Source organism: Salmo salar, chromosome 27 (genome assembly GCF_965601325.2).
Source record: "Salmo salar chromosome 27, fSalSal1, whole genome shotgun sequence".
NCBI lineage: Eukaryota > Metazoa > Chordata > Actinopteri > Salmoniformes > Salmonidae > Salmo > Salmo salar.
This window is the reverse complement of record NC_138317.1, coordinates 14,785,479-14,813,328: the sequence shown is the minus strand read 5'-3', so window position 1 is coordinate 14,813,328 and position 27,850 is coordinate 14,785,479. Positions and strand designations below refer to the sequence as shown.

At 40.5% G+C, this 27,850-nt stretch overlaps 2 protein-coding genes and 1 gene segment (V, D, J or C); all 3 read left to right on the top strand.

Annotated features, from left to right (window-relative positions):
• The window catches only part of LOC106588303 (Ig kappa chain V region Mem5-like), a 92,811-nt gene that overhangs the window by 13,000 nt on the left and 51,961 nt on the right, over window positions 1-27,850 (top strand).
• LOC106588301 (uncharacterized) lies at window positions 5,558-13,169 on the top strand. Its single transcript, XM_014177136.3, has 3 exons — window positions 5,558-7,136; window positions 7,509-7,571; window positions 10,094-13,169. The coding sequence occupies exons 2-3, from the start codon at window positions 7,546-7,548 to the stop codon at window positions 11,673-11,675; spliced, it is 1,608 nt and encodes a 535-aa protein (XP_014032611.3). The 5' UTR covers window positions 5,558-7,136; window positions 7,509-7,545; the 3' UTR covers window positions 11,676-13,169.
• LOC123730948 (uncharacterized) lies at window positions 13,301-18,426 on the top strand. Its single transcript, XM_045709656.2, has 2 exons — window positions 13,301-15,381; window positions 15,479-18,426. Exon 1 carries the CDS (start codon window positions 13,885-13,887, stop codon window positions 15,379-15,381), a length of 1,497 nt encoding a protein of 498 aa, XP_045565612.2. The 5' UTR covers window positions 13,301-13,884; the 3' UTR covers window positions 15,479-18,426.

Genomic DNA, 27,850 nt, shown 5'->3' with positions numbered 1-27,850 from the left:
TTCTTTAAAATAAAAATAATAATTCATATTGAAATGCAGTTTGATTCTTAAGAGTTTATTCCATTACAATAAGTGAGAAGTATACTGAAATATTTCACATTTTAAATAGTTACATTTTGAAGATAGTTGAATGTATTTTCAGTCATCTCATGTAGTTATAATAGGCTTCAGTAGCTACTCAAAGGAAGTGAAAGAGTGACAGAAAGAATGATGAACTGTCTGTTTGAGTAACAGAAACCTACGGATGGAAAAAACTTCATTTACGGCTAAGATGTTAAACTACTGCATCAATATTGTCGTATCAATCTGGTGATTGATTGATTGATAGTTCCCCTCTCCATAACTTCCCACCTGTCTCCTAGGTGACGTTCGTCCCACCCTGACAGTCCTGCCCCCCTCCAGTGTGGAGCTGCAGCAGGGGAAGGCCACTCTCATGTGCCTGGCCAACAAGGGCTTCCCCTCAGACTGGAAGCTGGGCTGGAAGGTGGACGGTAGCAGCAGCAGCAGCAGCACATGGGAGGTGACCGGGAGCCCCGGGGTCCTGGAGAAGGACGGCCACTACAGCTGGAGCAGCACCCTGACCCTCCCTGTCGACCAGTGGAAGAAGGTGGGCTCTGTGGTCTGTGAGGCCACCCAGGGCTCCCAGTCTCCACTTTCTGAGACACTGAGGAGAGACCAGTGTTCTGATTAATGAGCTCCTCCCCACATTCCACAGTTTTTTTATCTCTCTTCCGTACTGATCCAGCACTACTACCACACTGGTCTGGTGCTGGGCTGGGCCTTACTCCAGAATATCTGTCTGATTCTGATGTCATAGATCTGCTTGGCTTTCTTACATTTGTTATAAGCTTTATTTCTGTAATGCTGTTAGATCTGACATGTTGAGATAATAAATACTTTTTCCATCCTTAATATTGTTGCCTGGATATCCTTATAAAATTAGTTTTACCATTATACATGGAGATATGTATGTATAATGTATATTATGTACAAAAGAATCCTTATACATTTCAGTCAATGAACCTCTCGTAGGGTGCATGGCTAATTGGGCCAAATTTGGTACCTGTCAAAATGTTACCTGCAGTGATACTGAAGCCATGTGCTCTAAACCCACTGGTTTTCATGATGATTCTAATACTGAAGGCATCATTGATACCAATACCGAAAAACTCACTGAAACTCTCTGGGGAGGTGAACATCTGGCCACTGTTCTGCTGTATTCTGGGAGCGTGGAAATCACTCTGGTCATGCAAATCTGAGTTCCACTGCACTACAGCTCACAATGTCCTGAAGTCAAATCCTCTGGGACTGGGGCAGCTGTGAACATGGGTGGGGGAAGCAGACTTTACACTGGACTTTGCATAACGTTCAAATGGGGTATTCTACTCAAGGGTATTTTTATGGGTTTTATACTGTGTGGTTAACTGTGTATTTATGACTACTACTATGTACTGTTAAGTCAAATGAAAAGGGTGCTTCTTAAATTGGAATCAATATGACTTACTTCACTCTTTCAGGTTTGAAGGGGTATAGAAGTTGAATATGGACTGTGAGATGAGTAGTTGAATTGGGTCAGACAGGTTAAACTTTCAGAGGTCAATCATAAACAGTGGTGTAAATCACAACCTGATGTCCTGAACATAAGAGAAAACATCCCAATCTTTACTTCTAACACTTTGTTCAGCATCTTCTCCTAAAGAGAAGCATCCTCTACAGCTCAGTATCCTCCGTGTCCCAGTGTGTTTGTGAATGAAGCTCCAGAGATAAAACAAAAGTGAAGAATGACTGATTAATAAGGTTATCACAACAAATAGACATCTTCCAAAGCCTATCATGAAACATATCAGGCAAAATCATGATTTTAGTTTTTTATTCAGCAATATTCACAAACTAAGTTTAAATCTGAGGCTAAACCAAACATGAATCACAGTTGTCAAAGTGTCTCTCACCCTGAACAAGGAGCCCCAGTGTCCCCAGCAGTAGAATCAGTGACATCATCATTGTGCTGCGTGTCAGTGGCTCTGAAAGGAGTGAACAGTCACTGATCAACACTGGGGTTTTAAAAGTACGTGGAGGAATGAGTCAGGACAGCTATGCAAAGCGTTCCTTTTTTACGCATTTACACCACTGTACATGTGAACACACAGATAAATGATGTCAGCAGTTTCCAAAAGTAGGCCTACCGTGTGTGATATTTGAGAATATTAAAATCATAAACCACACAATGTAACAACTATAGTTTAACTTAAATGGGGCCTAGTTTGACTTGCCCACACAGTGTTTGATGTCCCTCAATAGTGGATGTCACTCCCAGTCCCAGGAGAAGGTAAATTAAGTTTAACAGTAGAATTGCTGCCTCTGTGTTTCAAACCTTCTCATGAGGGACAGTAGTTGTGCTCTGTCGCCCTCCTCCGACCAGACTGCGTAATAGTGTTTTACTTTAAGACAAAGTTCTCCCAGAACTATATAAAAAGAAAGTCACACACTTTATATACCCATTCAATTGTCTGGAGCATAATGTAGTGTGACTTTAAAAATATCTTTATACAGTTTACTTTTCTATTGGTCAGCACCTCTACAAACATTGTTTTGTTTGCATGTGTCAGTCAGCTCATGCTTTTTACCACACTATCATAAATCATAAAACATTGAAAAACACCTGCTTTTACCATGACATGGACTGAACTGGTGAATCCAGGTAAAAGCTATGATCCCTATTGATGAAACTTGAATGATTTTTAAGTCATGAGACTATTGAGACATGGATTGTGTATGTGTGCCATTCGGAGGGTGAATGGCCAAGACAAAAGATTGAAGTGCCTTTGAACGGGTTATGGTAGTCGGTGCCAGGCACACTGTGGAACTCTTTCAACAACTTGTAGAGTCCGTGCCCTGACTAATTGGGGCTGTTCTGAGGGCAAAAAGGGGTGCAACTCAATATTAGGAAGGTGTTCTTAATGGATTTTTCAAATGTTTTATCTAAAGGCATGGTCCTGTTGCGATGAATTTGTTTGTCTTTGTACTAAATGTGTTGTGCAGAGCTATTTTGTTTGGCAGTGTTGGCAAGTTGTCTCACTTCTTGTTGTGGCTTAGACTGAAACGGACATGGTTGAACCCATGTTGGGCATCAGAGTGGTGTAAGGTTTGAAATGCATGCTTTTATTGATCTATTTAGGCACAAATGTTGTTGCATACTTCCAGTGTGTTTCTCCATTGTGCACACTGCTTAAATTAGTCAACTTCACAGGTATGATGAAAACGTCCAACACTTTATGGGAAGTTGGAGCTCCTCGGAACCAAAGCTAAAAAGGGCTAAAAACTCTATAAGTAAAACCAAATACATTTTATGATTGATAGTGTGTCATACATTTTTCATGAGTTTGTAAAGCCACAACCACTTGGACTCAGTGAGAATACAGCGCTTGTTTACACTGTTTCCTTTAACTGTGTTTGTGTTAGGAAACAGATACAGAGTGTAGCTGAGTCGGTAACACCACAACTCTAGTCCACATATTGTCCCTGAGCCGGAGACCAGAGTTCACTTCCTTATTTCTGAACCCCCTCTCCTCCTTTATCTGTGTACCCAACTGTCGGAATAGAAAAAAAGAAACAAAAAGAAAAGAGGGAGAGGTGTGTTTGTTTGTTTAAGAAACAGGAAGAGGTATGAGCCTGGCACACTTATGACAGTTTCAATCTGAATTTCAAATGAAACGACTCTGGATGAAAGTACAAACTTCAGACACTTCAGAGTTTATCCCCATACGGGCTGACACGCAATTTATATCGGTGTGATTAATGGTCCCCTGTGGCACAGGCAAATGTAGCATGATAGCAGCTCAGCTGATGGAGGATTCAAGAATACAAAGGCATTCGACTCAGTCAGACTGCTCCAACCTCTTGTTCACATATAAACTATGGTACTGAATCGTCCCATGTTTCTCCAATATAAATGGACCTTTAAATATGTTCCAGATGGGGTTTTTGAATCCTTCAAAAAAATCTAAGAGCAGAAGATCAGCTTGGGTTTTACTTGTGCTTTTTGAGACACCTATAAATAGACAGTATAACATTTTCATCTCCACTATAATACAGTCTCATGATCCCAAATGAACTTTCATTGCAAGTTGGAACAAAAATGTACCCGGAGAAGAGTAGCCCTATGTCACAACAAATACCTCACAATGTTGTAATGAAACTTGGTATTGTCAACAAGTCAACGTCATCAATGAGAAGACATTGTTCATGCCCTACAGGATGTTTGAGATAAAAAGTCATGTGGTGGGATATCTTATCTCTCCTGTAGGTAGATGAGTTGATGGTATGACAGTAAACTAAAGTGTTTTCTCACTCTCTGCTTCTCACGTTATGCTGGTCAATATTTGTCAGGATAGAATAAAGATGATAAGCGGGACTCACTAAAAATCCTGGACCTGACAAGATTCAGAGTGTTAAATAGTCACATGTACAGTGTTGCAGGTGTGATTGTGGGGTACAGTAAAAATATTTGGCTCTGAGCGTCAACATGCAGGTCTAAGTGAAATAAAAAAATGAAAATGGTAATAAAATATAAAAAGCACTATATACATCATAACATCAGTAGCAGTGATTAATAAATAAATGTCCATTGGGTTTGAGGCAGAGTAAAGACAGTTGAGGGGGTGGGGGGGAATGACCATTGGGGGATCAGCACTACCATTGAGGGGGTGTGGATACCAAGTGAAATAAAAACTATAAATATTATTATAGAAAAAGTAATAATATACATAAACAGTGCCTTCGGAAAGTATTCAGACCCATTTACTTTTTCCACATTTTGTTACTTTACAGCCTTATTCCAAAATCGATTCAATAAAAACAATTCCTCAGTAATCTACACAAAATGCCCCATAATGACCAAATGAAAACAGGTTTTTATACATTTTTGCAAATGTATTAAAAATAAAAAACAGAAACACCTTATTTACAAGTATTTAGACCCTTTGCTATGAGACTCTCAATTGAGCTCAGGTGCATCTTGTTTCCATTGATCATCCTTGAGATGTTTCTACAACTTGATTGGAGTCCACCTGTGGTAAATTTAATTGATTGGACATGATTTGGAAAGGCACACACCTGTCTGTATAAGGTCTCACAATTGACAGTGCATGTCAGTGCAAAAACCAAGCCATGAAGTGGAAGGAATTGTCCGTAGAGCTCCGAGACAGGATTGTGTCGAGGCACAGATCTTGAGAAGGGTACCAAAACATTTCTGCAGCATTGAAGGTCTCCAAGAGCACAGTGGCCTCCATCATTCTTAAATGGAAGAAGTTTTGAACCACCAAGACTCTTCCTAGAGCTGGCCGCCCGGCCAAACTGAGCAATCGGGGGAGAAGGGCCTTGGTCAGGGGGATGGTCACTCTGACAGAGCTCTAGAGGTCATCTGTGGAGATGGGGGAACCTTCCAGAAGGACAACCATCTATGCAGCACTCCACCAATCAGGCCTTTATGGTACAGTGCCAGACGGAAGCCACTCCTCAGTAAAAGGCACATGAGAGCTCGCTTGGAGTTTGCCAAAAGGCACCTAAAGACTCTGACCATGAGAAACAAGATTCTCTGGTCTGATGAAACCAAGATTGAACACTTTGGCGTGAATGCCAAGCGTCACATCTGGAGGAAACTTGGCACTATCTCTACGGTGAAGCATGATGGTGGCAGCATCATGCTGTGGGGATGTTTTTCAGCGGCAGGGACTGGGAAACTAATCAGGATCATGGCAAAGAGGAACGGAGCAAAGTACAGAGAGATCCTTGATGAAAACCTGCTCCAGAACGCTCAGGACCTCAGACTGGGGCGAAGGTTCACCTTCCAACAGGACAACGACCCTAAGCACACAGCCAAGATAACACAGGAGTGGCTTCGGGACAAGTCTCTGAATGTCCTTGAGTGGCCCAGCCAGAGCCCGGACTTGAACCCGATCGGACATCTCTGGAGAGATCTGAAAGTAGCTGTGCGGTGACGCTCCCCATCCTACCTGACAGAGCTTGAGAGGATCTGCAGAGAGGAATGGGAGAAACTCCCCAAATTCAGGTGTGCCTAGCTTCTAGTGTCATACCCAAGAAGACTCTTGGCTGTAATCGCTGCCAAAGGTGCTTCAACAAAGTACTGAATAAAGGGTCTGAATACTTATGTAAATGTGAGTTTTTTGTTTTTAGCAAACATTTCTGAAAACCTGTTTTTCTTTGTCATTATGGGGTATTGTGTGTAGATTAATGAGGGAAAAAACAATTTTATTAATTTTTGAATAATGCTGTAACATAACAAAATGTGGAAAAATCAAGGGGTATGAATACATTCCGAATTTACTGTATAAATTGTAGACTATGTGAGTAGATTGTCATCTCATCGACATACATTCCCATGATCTCAAAATGTCTTTAATTGCAAGCTGGGACACAAAAATGTACCCTGGGAAGAGTAGCTCAGAGATGTCCGCATAACAAATACCTTAGTCAATGTTGTAATGAAACTTCGCAAATGTCACCCACCATGCCAGTCTAGTGACATTGTCACCGAGTCAACGTTGTGATATCTTGTCCTTCAGGTTTATGGGTTGTTTAAACACTAAACTGTTATCTTACATTACGCAGGTAGATATTTGCCAAGATTGCTGGAGGAACAAATGTTTTCTAATGTTACCAGTCTTGGGCTACTTTCTTTGCCTCAGGCCACATGACAAGATAGAACCAAACTCTAATTGTGTTTCTCTCCTCTTCATACCAGTCTAGGGAGAGTAATTGATAAAATATTCACAAGTTAACAGATTGTGAAAATGGATTTGCTTTATTATCTTTTGGTTAAAAGGTGAATGGTGAATGATGAAATCTGACAACTTAACTCGGGCATCTCAATCTTTGATTTTCCCACTTCTGATTTCTTCTCCTGGAAGGGTCTTGTTCTCCTGGAAGGGTCATTCAAGTGGTTATGTCCTAGTCTGAAGCTCGTATTTCCCACTTGGAAGCATTAAGCTGTGAGGGGTGTGTTCATGATAATGATGCTCGCTGATTGTTATAAAAGCCTCAAGTAAAGCAATATCCAAAGTGAGGAGAAGAAATCAAAACTATCAAAGTCAAAGTCATGGCATAATCAACTTGCCCAGGTATGTTTTTCTTTATTTGAAATGCTTGAGATGGGCATTCATAGTGGGCATTCATAGTGGTACATATCCTAACGAGATCAACATGCAAAATTAGACGATTTCTACTTTAATTAATTCATTTCCTGGCAATTACTGTAAAAATGCAAATACCTTACGCTTACAAAGAAATGTCTCTGCTTATTAAACCACCTTGGAGATAATGCTCGAAAGATCAGATTATATGTAGAAGAAGCACTTGCATGACTCGTTCAAGTGTGTAATACAGATATGATTTATATTTTGAATTATGACTTCATCTTTGAACGTTCATTAATTAATCAGATGTTGATGAGTAACCTATGAAATACAAACAATGCATCTTGTCAAAAACAGACTTAATAAAGTACAGAAGTGACCAGAAGAGAGGAAAATGGCTTCCATTTCCATGACCGAGAGGTACTATTTCTTTAATTAACTATTTATATTTCTTTAAGTCAATGGGTTTCACAGTGCACCACAGTTGTGTGTCTAGTATTTTGAGATGCTGTAATAAGATCAATGGTAAATAAAGGTAAGAGGACATAAATGTTTGAATAAAAAACATAATTTTTAGGATGGTATTGAACTCAATTAAATGTAAGAAATGTTGGACCCACTCCTTTGTACTATTTGATACTTTATATGTGCTTCACAATACTTTAGAAAGGATGTATGTTTTGCTTACATTTAAATATGTTTTAGTACTTTTCCCCACATTGTCCAAATTGCAGAATACCTACCCCTACTTAGAACTTAGAATAAACAATATGCTCCAAGTTTACTTTTTGAAAGCAAATTATTAGTATTATAAAAAAGCAATGTGTGCCAGAGTATACTGTAAATATGTTTGAAAATATACATTTACAGTGAAAAGTAATATACTTCTTAAATATTCTATTTGAAAGTTAAGGTTCAAATAACAAACTGAAGTAAGGTCATACTTTTTCCCTGATAGAAAAAAACGTTCGGATTGATTAGGAGCTGTATTTCTTTAACACAAGATTTGCGAACTGGTTTTGAAATTAACAGGTCCTGTAATATTTAGCAATGCTATCAGGGGCGCAACTTTCACTGGGGACAGGGGGGACGTCCCCCCCACATTCTAAAATTACATCATTGTCCCCCCCAGTTTTATCATTGGAATGTGATACAAAATGAGGCAACGGTGTGCTTTAGGACCATGCGGACATCTCTGAGCGGTCGGGTAGGCTGTTTGGAGTGTTTATCCGACCGGATAAATTTTTTTACAAAAAAACAGTTGTGCCAGTGAATGCTAATAATCATTAGTATTTTAATCAGCCCTTGCATTTGCAAAGAAAATTAAGTCAGATGTTTTATGAATACTTTTTACAATGGCAGCCACAGTCACTGCCTGATGAGTCACTCAGCTTACCTTCCTGTCTTCGCAAAACTGTTTTTTTGTTGGCTGCACACCTAATTAGGGTGAAACCTGTAAAATCTGAACTATGTTCTAAGAGCAAGTAACATTATGTGGCTATATTCAGGTATATTAGGGCTCCCGAGTGGCGCAGTGGTCTAAGGCACTGCATCTCAGTGCTTCAGGCATCACTACAGACACCCTGGTTCGATTCCAGTCTGTATCACAACTGGCTGTGATTGCGAGTCCCATAGGGAGGTGCACAATTGGCCCAGCGTCATCTGGGTTTGGCCAGTGTAGGTAGTCATTGTAAAGAATAATTTATCCTTAACAGACTTGCCTAGTTAAATAAAGGTAAAATAAATAAAGATATCAAGTCAGTATATTCACGTACAGTACCAGTCAAAAGATTGGCTACACATTCAAGGGCCTTTCTTTATTTTCTACGTTGTAGAATAATAGTGAAGACATCAAAACTATGAAATAGCACATATGGAATCATGTACAGTAGTAACCAAAAAAGTGTTAAACAAATATATTTTATATTTGAGATTCTTCAAAGTAGCCACCCTTTGCCTTGATGACAGCTTTGCACACTCTTGGCATTCTAGTTGTGATGTCTTCACTATTATTCTACAGTGTAGAAAATAGTACAAATAAGAAAAACCCTTGAATCAATAGGTGTGTCCAAACGTTTGATTGGTATAGCATGTCTTTTGAAAAAGTTACATTTTCATTCAAAGTAAATGGGTTGTTAATCCAACCATACTTTAAAAAAACAATTAGCATCTATGTTTCGCATTATAGGCAAATTAATTATGCATAGCTAAAGATTATATTTCCCAACACATTGTAAGGCTTCAATTGACACAGAGATAAACCAATGCAAAATAGCAACATGTTTAAGCAATGTCAGAGGTTAAACTGGGGTGGAATTTTTATGTCGTGTCTGAGGTTTAACAGCAGTAGAGCCAAAAATTCCACAGTTGCACCTCTCACACAGAAACTTCAACACAGGAACTGTCATTGGATAATGAAACAAAACAACGAGACAAAAATTCCATAGCTGCACGTCTCACACAGCTATGGAATTTTTGTCTCGTTGTTTTGTTTCATTATCCAATGACAGTTCCTGTGTTGAAGTTTCTGTGTGAGAGGTGCAACTGTGGAATTTTTGGCTCTACTAATGAAGCAAAACGACGCCCGTCCTTAAAATATGTGTTTCCGACACTGATATGCCAAGTTGAAACAAAAAAACTCACTATACTTTGCTCCACGATTTGTGTTGTAATGATTATACAAACTTTTATACTTTTTCTCGATAACCATTTTAGATAAAGAACAAGAAGTCTGAATATTAATCAAAGATCTTTCATCTAAATGATATGTTTTTGTACTGTATTTCAGGAAAATATCAAATGTTCAGAAAATATTAGTTTAATTAACACATGGAATGACACAAATTCCTTATGAAGTTGGCACATAGTATGGTTGTATGAGTTTCCATGGTGACAATACTTTTCTCCTGATTGATAGTCCTGCATGTATACTCTCATTACAGGGACACAAGCGGTAGCACTGGATCAAATGTAGACCCTTTGCTAACTACACACGAGTTGATTGAAATTCATCCAGTGGACAATATCAAAGTTGACCTGAATGAGGAGGGAACAGTTAGAAGATGCACAGTAGGCACAAAAAATGTGAAGCCAAATAAAACAGTGTTACTCATGGGAGCGACTGGAGTGGGAAAATCAACTCTCATCAACTATATTGCCAACTACATCTTCGGGGTCAATTTCGAGGACAACAAAAGATTCCAATTAATCCCAGATGAAAAAAAGAGTCAAACTGTATCTCAAACTACTGCCATCACCGTGTATGAAATCTTTGGCCATGAAGGAGACCGTGTTCCTTTTTCAGTTACAATCATCGACACTCCAGGATTTGGAGACACAAATGGGATTGAACAAGATCAACTCATTACTAAAAACCTTCAAGAATTGTTTGAGTCCAAAAATGGAGTGCACCAAATTGATGCCGTGTGTTTTGTTGTTAGAGAGGATGAGGTTCGTCTCACCCTCACCCAACGCTACATCTTTGAGTCCATCCTTTCCATATTTGGAAAAGACATTGAAAAAAACATCCTGGCACTCGTCACATTTGCAAGCAGAGGCAATCATCCTCCCCCTGCTCTTAAAGCCATAATGGAAGCTGGGATTCCATGTTCAAAAGAGAAACTGAAATTCAACATTACATCTTTCACAAACAGATCAGCTGATCCAGAAATAATAACAAATAATAAAAGAAATTGGTCAATGGGAGAGAAAAGCATGACAAAGTTCATCAACCTACTAACAACACTGGAAACAAGAAGCTTGCAGCTGACCCAAGAAGTGCTAGCGGAACGCAGACATCTTGAGGCTTGTATTGATGGGATAGAAGATCAGCTAAAGATAACCCTTGACAAACAGATCGAACTTAAAGAAATTCAGAACGTCTTGAAAGGAAACAAGGAAATGATAGATGCTCAAAAAGATTTTGAATTTGTGGTCATCACTAACACATTTGTAAGAATTGAATCTGAAAAGATGGCAACCAACTGCAACAACTGTGGAATGACTTGTCATCTAAGGTGTCCATTAGCCCCACAGAAGCTGTTATTTCTTTGTGAAGCCATGAGAAACCGGCAGTGTAAAATTTGCCCCGGAAAATGTTCCTGGAAAGATCATGTCAAAGAAAAGGTGGTATACCAGAGGGCCCCCAAAGTAGTGAAGAAAACATACAATAATATACAATTTGAGTATGGACAGGGAGTAGGTGGAACAATCACATCAGAGGATATGGAGGAGAAGATTCAGTCTGAGATACAAGAATCAGAAGACAAAGGAAACAAACTGCTCGAGACTTCATACAAATGTGTGGCAAGACTAGAGGAGATTGCACTAAGGCCCAATCCATTGACAGCAGAGGAATACATTGATCTTCTGATTCATAGAGAAACCGAAAATATCAACAGGGTAAAGAAACTTCAGGAAATGAAGGCGAAAGCTCTGCTGATATCTTCAATGACCAAGGAAAAAATTGAACAAGGCACTGGATGGGTTCTTAAAAAAATGAAAGGATTGACATTGCATGATTAGCTATACAAACCAGTAAGATTGTGTAAGGATTGATAGAATCAGCTGGCCCAGCACATTGTCTGTTATCAGACAATCATGATAGAGAACCGATTCAAAAGTATCTGTAGTCATCAAAAAGCGTTTGACAGAAGAGGTCCTCAAACAAAAGCTGACAAAGACACTGAGTGCACAAAACATTAGGAACATCTGCTCTTTACATGACATAACCTGACCAGGTGAATCCAGCTGTGATCCCTTATTGATGTCACTTGTTAAACCCACTTCAATCAGTGTCGATGAACGGGAGGAGACAGGTTAAAGAAGGATTTTTAAGCCTTGAGACAATTGAGACATGGATTGTGTATGTGTGCCATTCAGATGGTGAATAGGCAAGACAAAAAAATGTAAGTGCCTTTGAACGGGGTATGGTAGTAGGTGCAAAGTGCACTGGTTTTAGTGTGTCAAGAACTGCAACGCTGACACTGCAACGCTGCTGAGTTTTTCATGCTCAACCGTGTGTATCAAGAATGGTCCACCAGGCAAAGGACACCCATCCAACTTGGCATAACTGTGGGAAGCATTGGAGTCAACATGGGCCAGCATCCCTGTGGAACACTTTTGACACCTTGTAGAGTCCATGCCCCGATGAATTGAGGCTGTTCTGAGGGCAAAAGGGGGTGCAACTCAACATATTTACAAGATGCACTATGTCGAGGGACATCTTTACTGCAACGTGAATATGTGATTATGCTCATAATGAAAATATCCAATAGGAGCACATTGGACTGCAAAAATAGGTTAACAGTTGACAATGATTTGTGTATCAAACATCATTAGTTAGTTAGATACTAAGTCAAAAAATGTATCTTGAAAGTACTAAGATTGGTTCATATACTGTAGTAATAATGTTGATTGTACAATACTTTTCACTTCATATTTAACAGTCAAACGGGATGTAGAGCAGTGGTGATGGGGAGACATTGCAATGTAATGGTCATTGTATGTTTTGTTTCAGTAGGCGTTTTTTTTACCAAATGTTGTTATTTCCATGTAGGGAATCAATCACTATTAAGAACATGCATAACAATTAAAGGCACTGTAATGGAACATAACTGTTGAGGTGTCTTGTGAAGACAGGAATTAGAATCAGCACTGTTATTGCACAAACAATTTTAGTAAACTTTAAATAATTTTAAGTGATTTCAAATTAGATCACCAAGGCTGCATTTACACAGGCAGCACAATGTTTTTTTCACTAATTGGTCTTTTGACCAATCAGATCAGCTCTGAAAAATATCTGATATGGAAAGATCTGATGTGATTGGTCAAAAGACCAATTAGTGGAAAAAATATCAGAATTGGACTGTCTGTGTAAATGCAGCCTAAGATCCGGGTGGATTACATCCACATCTATCCACATCATGGAATGTTGTCTTTTTTGTTTTCACATGTATAGCAATGCATCAGTCCAGGTATGTCATGACTATGTTCTATTAAAAATTGTTTTATTTTCAACCAACATTATATCTAATTTAGATCATATATGCATATGAGCATCTTGCACACTGCAAGTGAAGTTTGACTGAAAATGCCTCGCAAGTGTCTGCATCTAATCGCAGGGGACCACCTGTTTGGAAGGTCTAATGGACAGCCTATCAGTCCAGGAAAATTAAGAATGCTTTTACACTACATTTTGCTGAGGTCTACGGTGATCGATCTGGATCCCTTTTTCCTAACGTGATGAAAGCACTTTAAGGTTGTCAAGCCCAGTGGGGATTGAATTTTTTAAACTTTATATTACTTTATAATTTTACTTTATAATTTTACCTTATTTGAATCATTTACTTTTCCTTTGGAATTGCTTAAAACAATATAAGCACCCCAAGCACTTCTGAACCATTCCCATTTGAGATAGGGACTAAACAAGGCTGACCACTCTCCCCACTCTTGTTTTCCATGAGTCATCATGCTAGCAGAGATAATTAGAAAAGATAAGGACATAACAGAGATCACCATAAACCAACAGAAATTTTAACTTTTTATATTTGCATATTTAACAGCTTTGGTAGTGATTCTCGGATGTTTCTTGAATATCAGATAACACTGTTGTTTTACTCAAAATATTCAGGGTTTAATATGTACTTTTAGAAAAAAGATTATACCAATCAAGATTAACGTAGAAGACGTCCCTAAATCCCTGAATGTAGGACCTCCAACAAAGTATCTGCTAATGACAGAGAAAGAGATTCTGCATGACAGTGAAAATATCAGGCGATGGACTTTTGGTAAAAAGGACCCGAGCAAAATGAACCGAACGATATTGATGATGGGAGAAACAGGATCAGGAAAATCAACCCTCATCAATGTGATGGTGAACTACATCCTTGGCGTAGAGTGGGAGGATAAATACAGATTTGAAATCATTGCCGATGAGAGTAAAAGTCAAACTAGTTCACAAACAACCGCCATCACTGTGTATGAGATCTTTGGTCACGAAGGTGATCACATTCCATTTTCTCTAACCATCATCGACACTCCAGGATTTGGTGACACAAGCGAAATAGAACAAGACAAACTCATCACAAAAAATCTACAGGAGCTGTTTCAATCTCCAAAAGGAGTCCACCACATTGATGCAGTGTGCTTTGTTGTAAAAGCTGCACAAGTGCGCCTCACACCTACACAGCGGTACATTTTTGATTCTGTCCTCTCAATTTTTGGAAAGGACATAGAAAATAACATTGTGGCACTCAGTACTTTTGCAGACAGTGGGGAGCCTTTAGTCCTTCAAGCACTGGTAATGGCAGAAGTTCCATGTGTCAGAAATGAAATTGGTACACCTGTTTACTTCAAATTCAACAATGTGTTTGCTGGTTTACAAATGGATGAAGATGATGAAGAACATAACGATGAAGAGGATGAGGAGGAGGAAAATGATGAGGTGTGTCAATCATCTTGGAAAATGAGCATGAAAAACATGGCCATGTTTTTTGAATCACTAAATACAATGGAAGCAAAAAGCTTGGTATTATCACGTCAAGTTTTAGAGAAACGCAAACAACTGGAAATGGAAATCCAGACATTAACAAAGCAGCTACAAGTTGCAATGCAGCGGGTAGAAGCACTGAGGAGGGTCAGAGACCAATTAGAACAACATGAAGAGGACATGGAAGCCAACAGAAACTTCTCCATTCTTTTAGATGGAAGTGTGAAGGAGAAATGTGCCGTAAAAAAGAAGGCAACAAATTGTAATTCTTGCAGGGAAACTTGCCATCACCCTTGCAGAGAATATTTTGGGTGTACACGCATGCAGCAAGACAGATGCACCGTCTGCATAAAGAAATGCAGCTGGAACGATCATTGTAAAGAGAAGTTCATTTATGTCTTTAAAACAGAAGAAGGTGAATCAACATACCTGGACCTAAAGAGAAAGTATGAAGAATTGGAAGGGCAATCACTGACAGCAAAGATGTTCGTCGTCCTCCTTATAAAAGAACTTCACCTGCAACTCATTGCCAGCTTCATCTTGATTCTTAAAATACTCACCATTGTTCAAAAGCTGGATGAGATCGCTCTGAGACCAAATCCAATGAGTGCAGCCAAATACCTTGAACTCCTGATTGAAAAAGCACAAAGGGATCACAACCCCGAGAGAGTCAAGACACTGACAGATATGAAAGAGCAAGAAAAGCTTAAGAGTAACTTCGCCAATCTGGTTGATGAATAAGTGAGTAAAAACTGCATTTAATGTCTTCTCCAATACCTCAATGATTGGCAAACAAATGGTTAACCTGCATTTTGTTCTGCTTTCCTGTGTTCTACAGAGGTGTATCCTGTCAATAACCACCACAGGAAGAGTTGAGAGTTAAGTCTACATAATAAATAATTATTAAGACATGTTTATAGTGCTAATGTCAAATGAAATGTACAATTACATAGTGGGGCCATCCATTCATTGGATCCTCTGCTCAAAGTACAATTGATATGAGTGTGTATAGTTTAAAAAATGATACATTTTCATTACTCTTGTAAATTTTCTGTAATGTGTGAAATATTTTTGTTGTTTGATAATCCATTGATACTTTTATTCTATTGACATAATATTTGTTAGAAAAATATTTTGTCTGGCTTCCGGTTTAGCATGTGAATGGAGAAGAATCTCGTGGACGTGGCTCCTATGCATTAGTTAATTTTGCCAAATTTGACGTTGCATTCCACTTTCTTACATATCAGATTTGATTGGCGAGTTCATAAGTTACCTTTTTGACGCAAATGTCACACGACTTGAGGAGCAGAAGACCTGTAACTAACGTTTCAACCGCGATGGCAAATGTGAATGGTAATGGTGCTGACTCCAGTCGATAATGGTAATGGCGCCAACTCCAGTCTGGAAGTAGTCTTACCAGGACTCATATCACAGGAACAGACCGGCTTTATAAAGGACAGGTATTCATTTTTTAACATTCAGACGCTGTTTAACATTATTTATTCTAAACAATTCTCCAACTCCCCTGTGGTGGTAACTCCCTAGACGTCCATTCGACCGAATTGAATGGGAGTAGCTATTTGCTGTTCTTAGAACATTTGGATTTGGGGAAAAATGTAGCTCATGGATCCATTTCTTGTATACATCTCCCCAGGCCAGTGTCTGTACCAATGACACCCATTCTGATTATTTTGTTCTGGAACGTGGGACACGCCAAGCCTGCCCACTGCCCCCTTTATTATTTGCCATCACCATTGAGCCCCTTTCAGTAGCTTTACGGGCATCTTCCTCTTTCCAAGGTTTAACACGGGAAGGAGTTGAACATAGGTTATCATTATATGCAGATGATTTGTTACTCTATGTAAATAACCCTGTAACCTGTTTACCTTTTATCCTTTCTATTCTTGAGAACTTTGTCTCCTTCTCCGGTTACAACCTGAATCTCTGGAAAAGTGAGTGCTTCCCAATCAATCCAGCAGCGCTACAGCGCCAGCAGTTAGATTTGCTCTTTCAGGTTAGCCGCTCTGGTTTCAAATACCTTGGTGAACGTAACTCGTTCATTGCTCTTTTTTCTGCAAACTTTCCTCCCCTTCTTGCGCAAATGAAAACTGATTTTCAGAGATGAGGTAGCTTACCACTATCACTTATAGGGAGGATTAATGCTGTAAAAATTAACAGTTTACCCAAATTCTATTTCAATCTATCCCATTGTTTTTACCAAAGTGTTTTGTTTTTAAGTCAATCAATCAGGCGGTTACCACATTTATCTGGGGAGGAAAGGTACCCAGAGTCAATAGATCTTTACTTCAGAGATGCAAGTTTAGTGGAGGGCTGGCACTACCCAACGTTTTATTCTATTACTGGGCAGCCAGCTTTCAGAAATTGCCATTCTGGTTACATGCTCCAGATACCCCAAGGTGCCACCTAAAGGCACATTCTTGTATTTTTGCTTCTCTTCTTGCATTACTCTGCTCTTCTCTCCCAACATCCCCCTCTCGCTATACTCGCAAACCTGTAGTGCTTTCCACACTTAAGATTTGATACCAGTTTCAACGGTATTTTAAATTCTCCTCTGCATCTACTATGGGTCCTATTGATAGGAATCACTTATTCCCGCTTCTCTAATTGATAATGCTTTCTCTCACTGGACGAGGAAAGGTATTAAAGTCCTTCCAAGACTTATATGTAAATTTATTTTTTTCTAGTTTTCCCAACCTGGTCTCTAAATACTCTTTGCCTCCATCTCACTTTTTCCGTTACCTTCAAATTAGGCACTGTGTCTCCTCCAAATTATCTGGCTTCCCTGCTCCACCCCCTTGCCAACCCTGGGATGGTATATTGACTCTTTTACCTCGACAGAAAGCAGTCATTTCTCAGATCTATCTGTGTATTTTGTCATGGGACAAACACTCCACTAACAAAACTATATCTGCTTGGGAACGGGAAATGGGTGTTGAATTTACACAGGAGTGGTGGGACGAGGCTATTGATAGGGTACGCTCCATTACATCTTGTGCTCATCTTGGTCTCATACAATTTAAGGTTTTACATAGAGTGCATTTTTCAAAATCCATATTGTCTGAAATATATCCAAATGTAAATGATGAGTGTGATAGATGTCGTGTCTCACCATATGACCTTAGTCACATGTTCGTTCAATGCTCTAAACTACAAAATTACCGGGATTCTATTTTTAAAACTTTATCTGAGGTGCATGAAATGAACCTGCAGCCATGTACCTTGATAGCTGTTTTTGTTATTCCAGGAGACTTGTTCTGCTTGGATCCCAAACATGCCAATGTTGTTGCTTTTTACATCCTTATTAGCTCGACGTAGAATTCTTCTCCAGTGGAAGTCTGTTCAGCCCCCCTCTACTTCTCAATGATTCAATGATGTAATGTTCTTACATTTTAGTCATTAAGCTTTAGAAAATTAAGTATTCTCTTAAGGGTTCCAATGATATGTTTGTTAGAAAATGGCAACCATTTATATCATACTTCAATGGCTTGCAGAGGCTCCCCTCTGATGAGATGCTTTAAGGTTTCCCAGTAGGCATTACCAGTAGTCATTACATAATAGGTACGGTCATCAATATAATGTTATTCAGTCCAAGCACGTTTGTCTAAGGTTTACTGATCATTTATTTATTTCTGTTTTTGTATTTTGAATCTGTATTGAGTTAATTTGTATATCCCCCCCCCCCCCCCCCTGTATTCTTCATTGTTTATTTGTTGTGATATCTCTGTAGAATTGTTGTTTTCTAGGACCGAATTGAGGGAGGGGGTGGGGCGGTTGGCTATATGGGGTGATTAGGTTGGGTGGCTGGGAGGGGTGTGGTTGGAAGGGGGTGGGTGGTGGGAGGGAGGGAGGGAATCGAGGTGGGTGGACTGAGGTAGGGAGGAGAGGTAGGGAGGGACTAGGGTGGTTGGGTGGATGTGCTGTGTGGAGGGAGGGTGGTTGGATGGTAATGAATGGTAAACAACTATTATTGCACACAGAGTGAGTCCATGATTGAGTCCAACGTATAATGTGACTTGTTAAGCACATTTTTACACCTGAATCTATTTAGGCTTGCCATAACAAAGGGTTGTATACTTATTGACTCAAGACATTTCAGCTTTTCATTTTTAATTCATTTGTAAACATTTTGAAAACCTAATACCACTCTGACATTTTAGGGTATTGTATGTTGGCCAGTGACCAAAAAAGAAATCACAATTTCATCCAGGCTGTAACACAACAAAATGTGGAAAAAGTCAAGGGGTGTGAATACTTTCTGAAGGCCCTGTATATAATAAATAGTTCTGTAGTTAATCATTTTGGCATACCGATGACAACATTCTATGACATGCTCAGGCCACATCAAAAGTACTGTATGTTGGAATATGCCAACACTTTATGGGAAGTTACTGTTGCTTGGAACTAAAGCAGAAGTAAAATGTACTGTAAGAGAAAGTGAAAACAAAATCTATTTATTCATGGATGGAAAGCTGACGGAAGCAATGGAATATAGGCTTGACGTAGGGCTGGAGCAAGCTTGAAGGAATAGTTCCCCCAAATAACAAATGTACCCATTTTATGGATACCTCGAAAGTACAGTGAAATCCAAAAATATTAGGACAGTGACACATTTTTGGTTGTTTTGGCTAGGTACTCCAGCACTGTGTATTTGAAATTATACAATGACTATGACTCTAAAAGTGCAGACTGTCACTTTTAATTTGAGGGTATTTTCATTCATATCGGTTGAACCGTTTAGAAATTACAGCATTTTTGTCCATAGTCCCCCAAAAATGATTGTGACAAACTCACTTATTTGTTTAAAGTAGTAAAAACATTAGTATTTGGTCCCATATCTTAGCATTTGGTCCTATATATGCATTGACTACATTAAGCTTGTGGCTGTACAAACTTGGATGCATTTGCTGTTTGTTTTGGTTGTGTTTCAGATTATTTTGTGTCCAATAGAAATAGGTAAATCATGTATTGTGTCATTTTGAAGTCACTTTTATTGTAAATAAGAATATAATATGTTTCCAAACACTTCTACATTCATGTGTATGCTACCATGATGACGGATAATCCTGAATGAATCTTGAATAATGATGAGTGAGAAAGTTACAGAGGCATTAATATCATACCTCCCCAAAATGCTAACCTCCCGTTATTATCTGTAATCATCTGTAATTATGGCAGAATCCACATTAATGTAGAAGTGTTTAAAAACATATTATATTCTTATTTACAATTAAAGTGAATGCAAAATGTTCTACAGACCCAGAGAGTTTGTTTTGCTACAGTTTAGTATTAGTCATTTAGTGCAAAACAGCTAGGGTTATGATAGAACCCATGTTTCCCTGCTGTAAATACCAATCCAAAATCATCTAACAATACTCACTTTTTTGGAGGGAAACCCATGATCATTCTGATCTGCAGTCAAATTCCATATATTTGGCTTTGTTTAGAGTACACACAGGTTGTACAATGGATGTAGGCCTACTGGGGTTGTCTGTTGGTCAAAATGTATAAAAACGTATTTTTCCATGTATAGACACACCCTATGTGTTTTAATAAAATCAACTATATGCTTTGAGCTTGTCCGATGCTTTCAGCACACTGTTTGATTAAATAAGACACAAAAGACTCAAGAGGGAGGCAGAGATCAAGATAACCAGAAGAAAAAACCTTAACCTGACCCGACCATCTTCCTACTGTTGGCTTTCGCATATTCTGCCATTACTCTCCTGAATTACCGGTAATAGGCTACAAAGGAGTCGGCAAACTTTTTCATGAGCAATGCCGATTTATCTTAAAATTTCTACCTACAGTGCATTCTGAAATTATTCAGAACCCTTGACTTTTTCCACGTTTTGTTACGTTACAGCCTTATTCTAAAATGGATGAAATAAAAACAAAATCTCATCAATCTACACACAACACCCCATAATGACTTAGCAGAAACCATTTTTTTAGACTGTTACGTTCCCCAGTTTCTGTGTTGTGATTTGTGTATTTTCTTGTATGTATTTCAGGAAATGGCTTCCTGAAATTCTCTCCAAGCAGCTGATTGGTCAGCCCCATTGCTAATTGGAGAGCTGACCCCGCCCCTCGTCAGGACGCAGCTGTCTCCAATTACCAACTCCTTCTGAAGCTTTATAAGCCAGTGTTCTGTTGCTCAGAAGAGAGATGATTGCTGAGAGAGAGGAGGCTAATGGCTGAGGGTTATAGCATGTTGGTTGTTGCTAAGAGATTTGGTATTTAAACTATGTTAGTTGTTGCTGAGGGAGCTGATTGGTTATGTCTGTTGTGTGTCAATAGGACGCCGTGTTTTCATTATTGAAGTTGTTTGTGTTATTCTGTTTCATTTGTTCCCAGGGGGAAGGGGAAGGCACCTAGGGAGTGCTTAGGAAAGAGGTCCGCTGGCATACATATACCCGTAGTAGTTTACTGTCTATGCACACTAGGTAAGACCTGGGCAGACCACCCCCTGTATTTTGGTTAGTGCAGCAGGTGGTGTAGTTAGGTAAGTAGGGAGGTAAGGTAGGAGAGGGGGCTTTGATATTTACTTTCTTTGCTTTGGTTACGTCCAGCCCCTTTTCCCCAAAATTACTGTGCGATGGAATAAATTCCCTGTAAATGGTAATTCTCTGCCTTGTCATCCTTACTCATACCTACAATCCATACCTCTTTCACACCACGTTAAGTTGTAGCAGGGTGTTGCGTTGAGGCATGCGTAACATAATGGGGGCTCATCCGGGATTCCATTAAACACACCGGACCCTGCTGCACTGAGCTCTCTGTGATTAGTGATTGAGGTGTGATGGTAGGTTGTGAGTTTGGATGACTTGTGTAGTTTGTATGTTCGGTAGACTTCTGTGTACAAGATGGCTGCCACAGCCATCTCCAAGTTTTTTGAAGCGCCCTCTATTGATAGTTTGGTGAGGTTGCGGAAAGTAGACCTTTTCGCTATAGCTGACCATTATGGACTCTTCGTCCCTGAGAAAGACCAAAAGGCTGAGCTTTTGGTGCTAGTCAGGGAGGGTTTAGTGAGAGAACGAATTCTCTCATTTCAAGATGAGGCTCGGGAGGCTTCAGGAGAGGAGACGAGTAGACCTTCCGGTGCCAAGTCGGAGGACAGGGCGGAGGAAGGGGTTGCTCGTACCCCCTTTACATTGCCCCGATTCGATCCTTTATCTTCTGCTTCAGGTCATTCAGACGGGACCGCAAGGCTGAAGGTGAGGCTGGCCCGTTTAGAAATGCAGCAAAAAGAGAGAGACAGATTAATTTCGATCTTTAAATTAGGAGAATGGAAATTGACAAGGAGGTGAGGATCCAACAACTGGAGCTAGACGCTGACTCCAGTGCAACTCCACAAGCTGCTTATCATTAAGCCCACATTGATGTAAGTAAAAATATAGCTTTATTCCCTCCATTCCGAGAGTCGGAAGTTGATTCCTATTTCTCTGCATTTGAGCGTGTGGCCGCTGCGCTGCATTGGCCACTCGAGGTTTGGCCGCTCCTGTGACAATGTAAATTGTCTGGGAAAGCCCAGGAAGTAGTATCTGCTCTCTCCCTGGAAGACAGTTTAAAGTATGGTGCAGTTAAAACTACTGTTGCGGGCTTATGAGTTGGTGCCTGAAGCTTATAGACAGCGCTTCAGTAACCACAAAAAAAACATCTCATGTACTTTTGTTGAGTTTGCTATGGACAAAGTCTCTGTTTAATCGCTGGTGTTCAGACAGCAAAGCTAACACCTTTGCTGATATTCGGGAGTTGATACTGTTGGAGGATTTTAAAAGCAACCTCCCTGATAGCATTGTAGTTCATTTAAATGAACAGAAAGTGGCGACCTTGGCCCAGGCAGCAGTGTTGGCTGATGAGTACGCTTTGACACACAAGTCTGTCTTTGGTGCACCTCGTTTTGAAGGCCGAACGATTACGGCATCGGTGCCTCGTTCAGGTCGCTTTTCCTCTGACAACCCTAAGCCTTTTCATGAAATCCGTGACTATTTTTACTGTCACCAAAAGGGTCATGTGATTGCAGACTACCCGGTTTTGAAAAATAAACAGTCCCTGTCACCGTCCCCAAAAATGAAGTGTGGCTTTAGTCAAGTCTATGGCTCGTCCGTTGGACCGAGTTATTGATTCAGCATTTGAGAAACCGGATCCTGACTATGCTCTGTTTATCTGCCAGTTGTTTCCTTAACTGGAGAACAAGCTGATCAAAAGCCTATACGAATCTTACGAGACACCGGGGTGGCGCAGTCAGTAATCGTTACTGATGCTTTACCCTGGTCTCCTGAAACATATTGTGGCATACATGTCATATTACAGGGGATAGAGACAAAAACAGTACCTGCACCATTACACTGGGTCCACTTAGTGTCAGACTTGGTATCAGGACGTTTCCGTGTTGGTGTAGTGTCTACATTGCCAGTAAAAGGAGTCCCATTGTTACTAGGGAATGATATCGCTGGTGGTAACGTCACTCCTGTGTTAGAGGTAGTAGACAACCCTGAAATCAGAATTAGATGGTTAATTGGTTCAAGCATTTCCACGTGTGTGTGCCCTCGTTAACACACAAGCTGGAAAATCTCACAAGCTAGGAGATGTGGATTTGGCTAGTTCCATTTTTGAGAAGGTTGAGGTAGAAGACAATGCACCGAGTATTCCTTCTGCAATGCCGACAGTTTTTACCCCCGTAAAAACTAAGGCAGGGGAAAGCGAAATCGCGCCCCAATTACATGACATTCTTTTGTCTGTCACCCCAAAGAAGGTGATTGAATGTCAAACAGGAGACACCAGTCTTCGCAAGTGTTTTGCTTTGGTAATTTCCACTGAGGAAGCTAAAACTGAGGAGACCGCCTACTTTATGGAAGCAGGAGTTTTGATGTGTAAATGGGCAGCACATGACACCGTTAGTGACTGGAGTGAAGTGTGTCAAGTGGTTGTTCCTACACCGTTCCGACAGCAGCTGTTGTCACTCGCCCATGACCAGGCGTGATCCGGACACTTGGGGATCAGACTTATAACCAAGTCCTTCAACATTTTTTCTTTTTTTTGGCTAGGTTTGCAGTATGACGTTGTCCAATTTTGTAAAACATGCCACGTATGTCAACTCGCTGGGAAAGCGAATCAAACAGTTCCTCGTGCGCCCCTCTGCCTGATTCCTGTGGTGGGGGAGCCGTTTGGAAAAGTGATAATTGATTGTGTAGGTCTGTTGCCGAAAACCAGGTCAGGTAACCAGTTCTTACTAACAATGTGCAGTGCTACTCGATACCCAGAGGCTATTCCTCTCCGTACTATAACGGCTAAGACTTTGGTGAAAGCACTGGTGACGTTCTTCTCTACGTTTGGAGTCCCTAAAGTAATCCAAAGTGATCAGGGATCCAACTATGTCAAAGCTGTTCTCTAATGTGTTAAAGACGCTGTGTATTTCCCATCAGGTCTCCAGTCCGTATCATCCGGAGAGTCAAGGGGCTCTCGAACGCTGGCATCAGATGCTGAAGGCAATGCTACGCAAGTATTGCATGGATACCAGTACCGATTGGGATGAGGGGGTGCCCTTTGTCCTATTTGCTATTAGGGAAACAATACAAGAGTCCTTAGGGTTCAGCCCTGCTGACCTTGTATTTGGACACAACCCACGGGGTCTGCTAAAAGTTTTGAAGGAGCATATCTTATCTCCTACACACAGTAGCGCCCCTAAAAATGTGTTGGATTATGTCAGTAAGATGCGGGAGAGACTGCACGCCGCATGTGCGTTAGCCCAAAAGTCTCTCTCCTCTACTCAAAAATGCATGAAGTTGCATTATGACAAAAAGGCTGTTGGCCGTTCTTTTGCACCAGGGGATCAAGTTTTAGTTTTGTTGCCAATCCCTGGCTCATCTGTCAGCACATTTGTCTGGACCATATCTTGTGGAAAAGAAACTCGGTGACACCAATTATGTGATAAAGACCCCAGATCGGAGGCGTTCTTCCCGAGTGTGTCATGTTAACATGCTGAAAGCATATTATGTGCGTGATTCTCCCAACAGTTCCTCAGGTAAGCCGGTCCAGCCCGCCGTCTCCAGTGTGGCTGCGGTGGTGCTGAAGCCTGGCTGGGACCTAGAGAATAAGGAGGACAGGTTGGAGTTACGCCATACGTTACAGCAGTGTGAATGCTTATGTAATTCAGAGATGCTGAAAAAGTTACCCTCTCAAATGGAACATTTGGATAACGATCAAACTAAGGATCTTATCCTATTAATAAACAATTTTCTCTGCGTTTCAGGACGTTTCAAGTCGCACGTCCATCTTGGAACATGACGTGGATGTGGGGAACACTGCTCCTATAAGTCAGCATCCGTACCGGGTTAATGCAAAGAAAAGGGAGGTAATGAAAAGTGAGGTCACTTATTTATTACAGAATGACATGGCAAAACCCAGTAACAGTTCCTGGAGTTCCCCGTGTATTCTTGTTCCTAAGCCTGACGGTACGTCTCGCTTATGTACGGACTATTGTCAAGTAAATGCCGTTACAAAGTATGAGTCTTTTCCTCTACCTCGCTTAGGTGACTGCATTGATAGAATTGGCTCTGCTGCTTACATTAGTAAGGAAGATTTGCTAAAAGGTTATTGGCAGGTGCCTCTGACCTCTCGAGCTTCTGACATCTCAGCTTTCATTACGCCAGATAACTTCGTACAATACACTGATGCCCTTTTGAATGTGTAATGCACCTGCTACTTTTCAGCGCCTAGTTAGGTCAGCCCCATTGCTAATTGGAGAGCTGACCCCGCCCCTCGTCAGGACGCAGCTTTCTACAATTACCAACTCCTTCTGAAGCTTTATAAGCCAGTGTTCTGTTGCTCAGAAGAGAGAGGATTGCTGAGGGTTATAGCATGTTGGTTGTTACTAAGAGATTTGGTATGTACTATGTTAGTTGTTGCTGAGGGAACTGATTGGTTATGTCTGTTGTGTGTCAATAGGATGCTGTGTTTTCAATATTGAAATTGTTTGTGTTATTCTGTTTAACCTCTATGGGCTAGGTGGGACGCTTGCGTCCCACCTACGTAACAGCCACTGCCAGCCTGTGGCGCGATTTTCAAAACGTTAAAAATCCTATTACTTCAATTTCTCAAACATATGACTATTTTACAGCCATTTAAAGACAAGACTCTCGTTAATCTAACCACACTGTCCGATTTCAAAAAGGCTTTACAACGAAAGCAAAACATTAGATTATGTCAGCAGAGTACCAAGCCAGAAATAATCAGACACCCATTTTTCAAGCCAGCATATAATGTCACCAAAACCCAGAAGACAGCTAAATGCAGCACTCACCTTTGATCTTCATCAGATGACAACCCTAGGACATTATGTTATACATGTTTTGTTCAATCAAGTTCATATTTATATCAAAAACCAGCTTTTTACATTAGCATGTGACGTTCAGAACTAGCATACCCCCCGCAAACTTCCGGGGAATTCGCTAACATTTTACTAAATTACTCACGATAAACGTTCACAAAAAGCATAACAATTATTTTAAGAATTATAGATACAGACCTCCTCTATGCACTCGATATGTCCGATTTTAAAATAGCTTTTTGGTGAAAGCACATTTTGCAATATTCTAAGTACATAGCCCAGGCATCACGGGCTCGCTATTTAGACACCCGGCAAGTTTAGCACTCACCATAATCATATTTACTATTATAAAAGTTTGATTACCTTTTGTTGTCTTCGTCAGAATGCACACCCAGGACTGCTACTTCAATAACAAATGTTGGTTTGGTCCAAAATAATCCATCGTTATATCCGAATAGCGGCGTTTTGTTCGTGCGTTCCAGACACTATCCGAAATAGTAAAGAAGTGTCGCGCGCATGGCGCAATTCGTGACAATAAAATTCTAAATATTCCATTACCGTACTTCGAAGCATGTCAACCGCTGTTTAAAATCAATTTTTACGACATTTTTCTCGTAGAAAAGCGATAATATTCCGACAGGGAATCTCCTTTTCGGCAAACAGAGGAAAAAATCCCAAAGGCGGGGGCGGTCGGGGTCACGCGCATAAGCCAGTGTCCCTTGATCGGCCACTTGAGAAAGGCGATAATGTGTTTCAGCCTGGGGCTGGAATGACGACATTCTGTTTTTTCCCGGGCTCTGAGCGCCTATTGACGACGTGGGAAGTGTCACGTTAGAGCAGAGATCCTTAGTAAATGATAGAGATGGAAAAGAAGTTCAAGAAATGGTCAGACAGGCCACTTCCTGTAAAGGAATCTCTCAGGTTTTGACCTGCCATTTGAGTTCTGTTATACTCACAGACACCATTCAAACAGTTTTAGAAAATTTAGGGTGTTTTCTATCCATATGTAATAAGTATATGCATATTCTAGTTACTGGGTAGGAGTGGTAACCAGATTAAATCGGGTATGTTTTTTATCCAGCCGTGTCAATACTGCCCCCTAGCCCTAACAGGTTAATTTGTTCCCAGGGGGGAAGGGGAAGGCACCTAGGGAGTGCTTAGGCAAGAGGCCCGCGGGCATACATATACCCGTAGTATGTACTCTGGCTATGCACACTAGGTAAGACCTGGGCGGACCACCCCCTGTAATTTGGTTAGTGCACCAGGTGGTGCTAGTTAGGTAAATAGGGAGGTAAGGTAGGAGAGGGGGCTTTGATATTTACTTTTTTGCTTTGGTTCCGTCCAGCCCCTTGTCCCCAAAATTACCGTGTGACCCTGTAAATGGTAATTCTCTGCCTTTTGTCATCCTTACTCACACCTACAGTCCATACCTCTTTCACACCACGGAGAGTTGAGTTGTAGCAGGGTGTTGCGTTCCCTCTTACTAGAGGCGTGCGTAACATAGAAATTTTTGCACATTTATAAAAATGAAAAAAATATCACATTACATAAGTATTCAGATGCTTTACTCAGTACTTTGCTGAAGCACCTTTGGCAGCGTTTACAGCTTTGGGTCTTCTTGGGTATGACGCTACAAGCTTGGCACACCTTTATTTGGGGATTTTTCTCCCATTCATCCCTGCAGATCGTCTCAAGCTCTGTCAGGTTGGATGGGGAGCATTGCTGCACAGCTATTTTCAGGTATCTCCAGAGATGTTCGATCGGGTTCAAGTCCGGGCTCTGGCTTGGCCACTCAAGGACATTCAGAGACTTGTCCCAACGCCATTCCTGTGTTGTCTAGGCTGTGTGCTTAGGGTAGTA

Coding starts and splice junctions, on each gene's coding strand:
- LOC106588301 (XM_014177136.3), top strand. CDS start 7,546: ATGGCTTCCATTTCCATGACCGAGAG. Junction 7,572..10,093: donor TCCATTTCCATGACCGAGAG/GTACTATTTCTT, acceptor CTCTCATTACAG/GGACACAAGCGGTAGCACTG.
- LOC123730948 (XM_045709656.2), top strand. CDS start 13,885: ATGACAGAGAAAGAGATTCTGCATGACAGTGAAAATATCAGGCGATGG.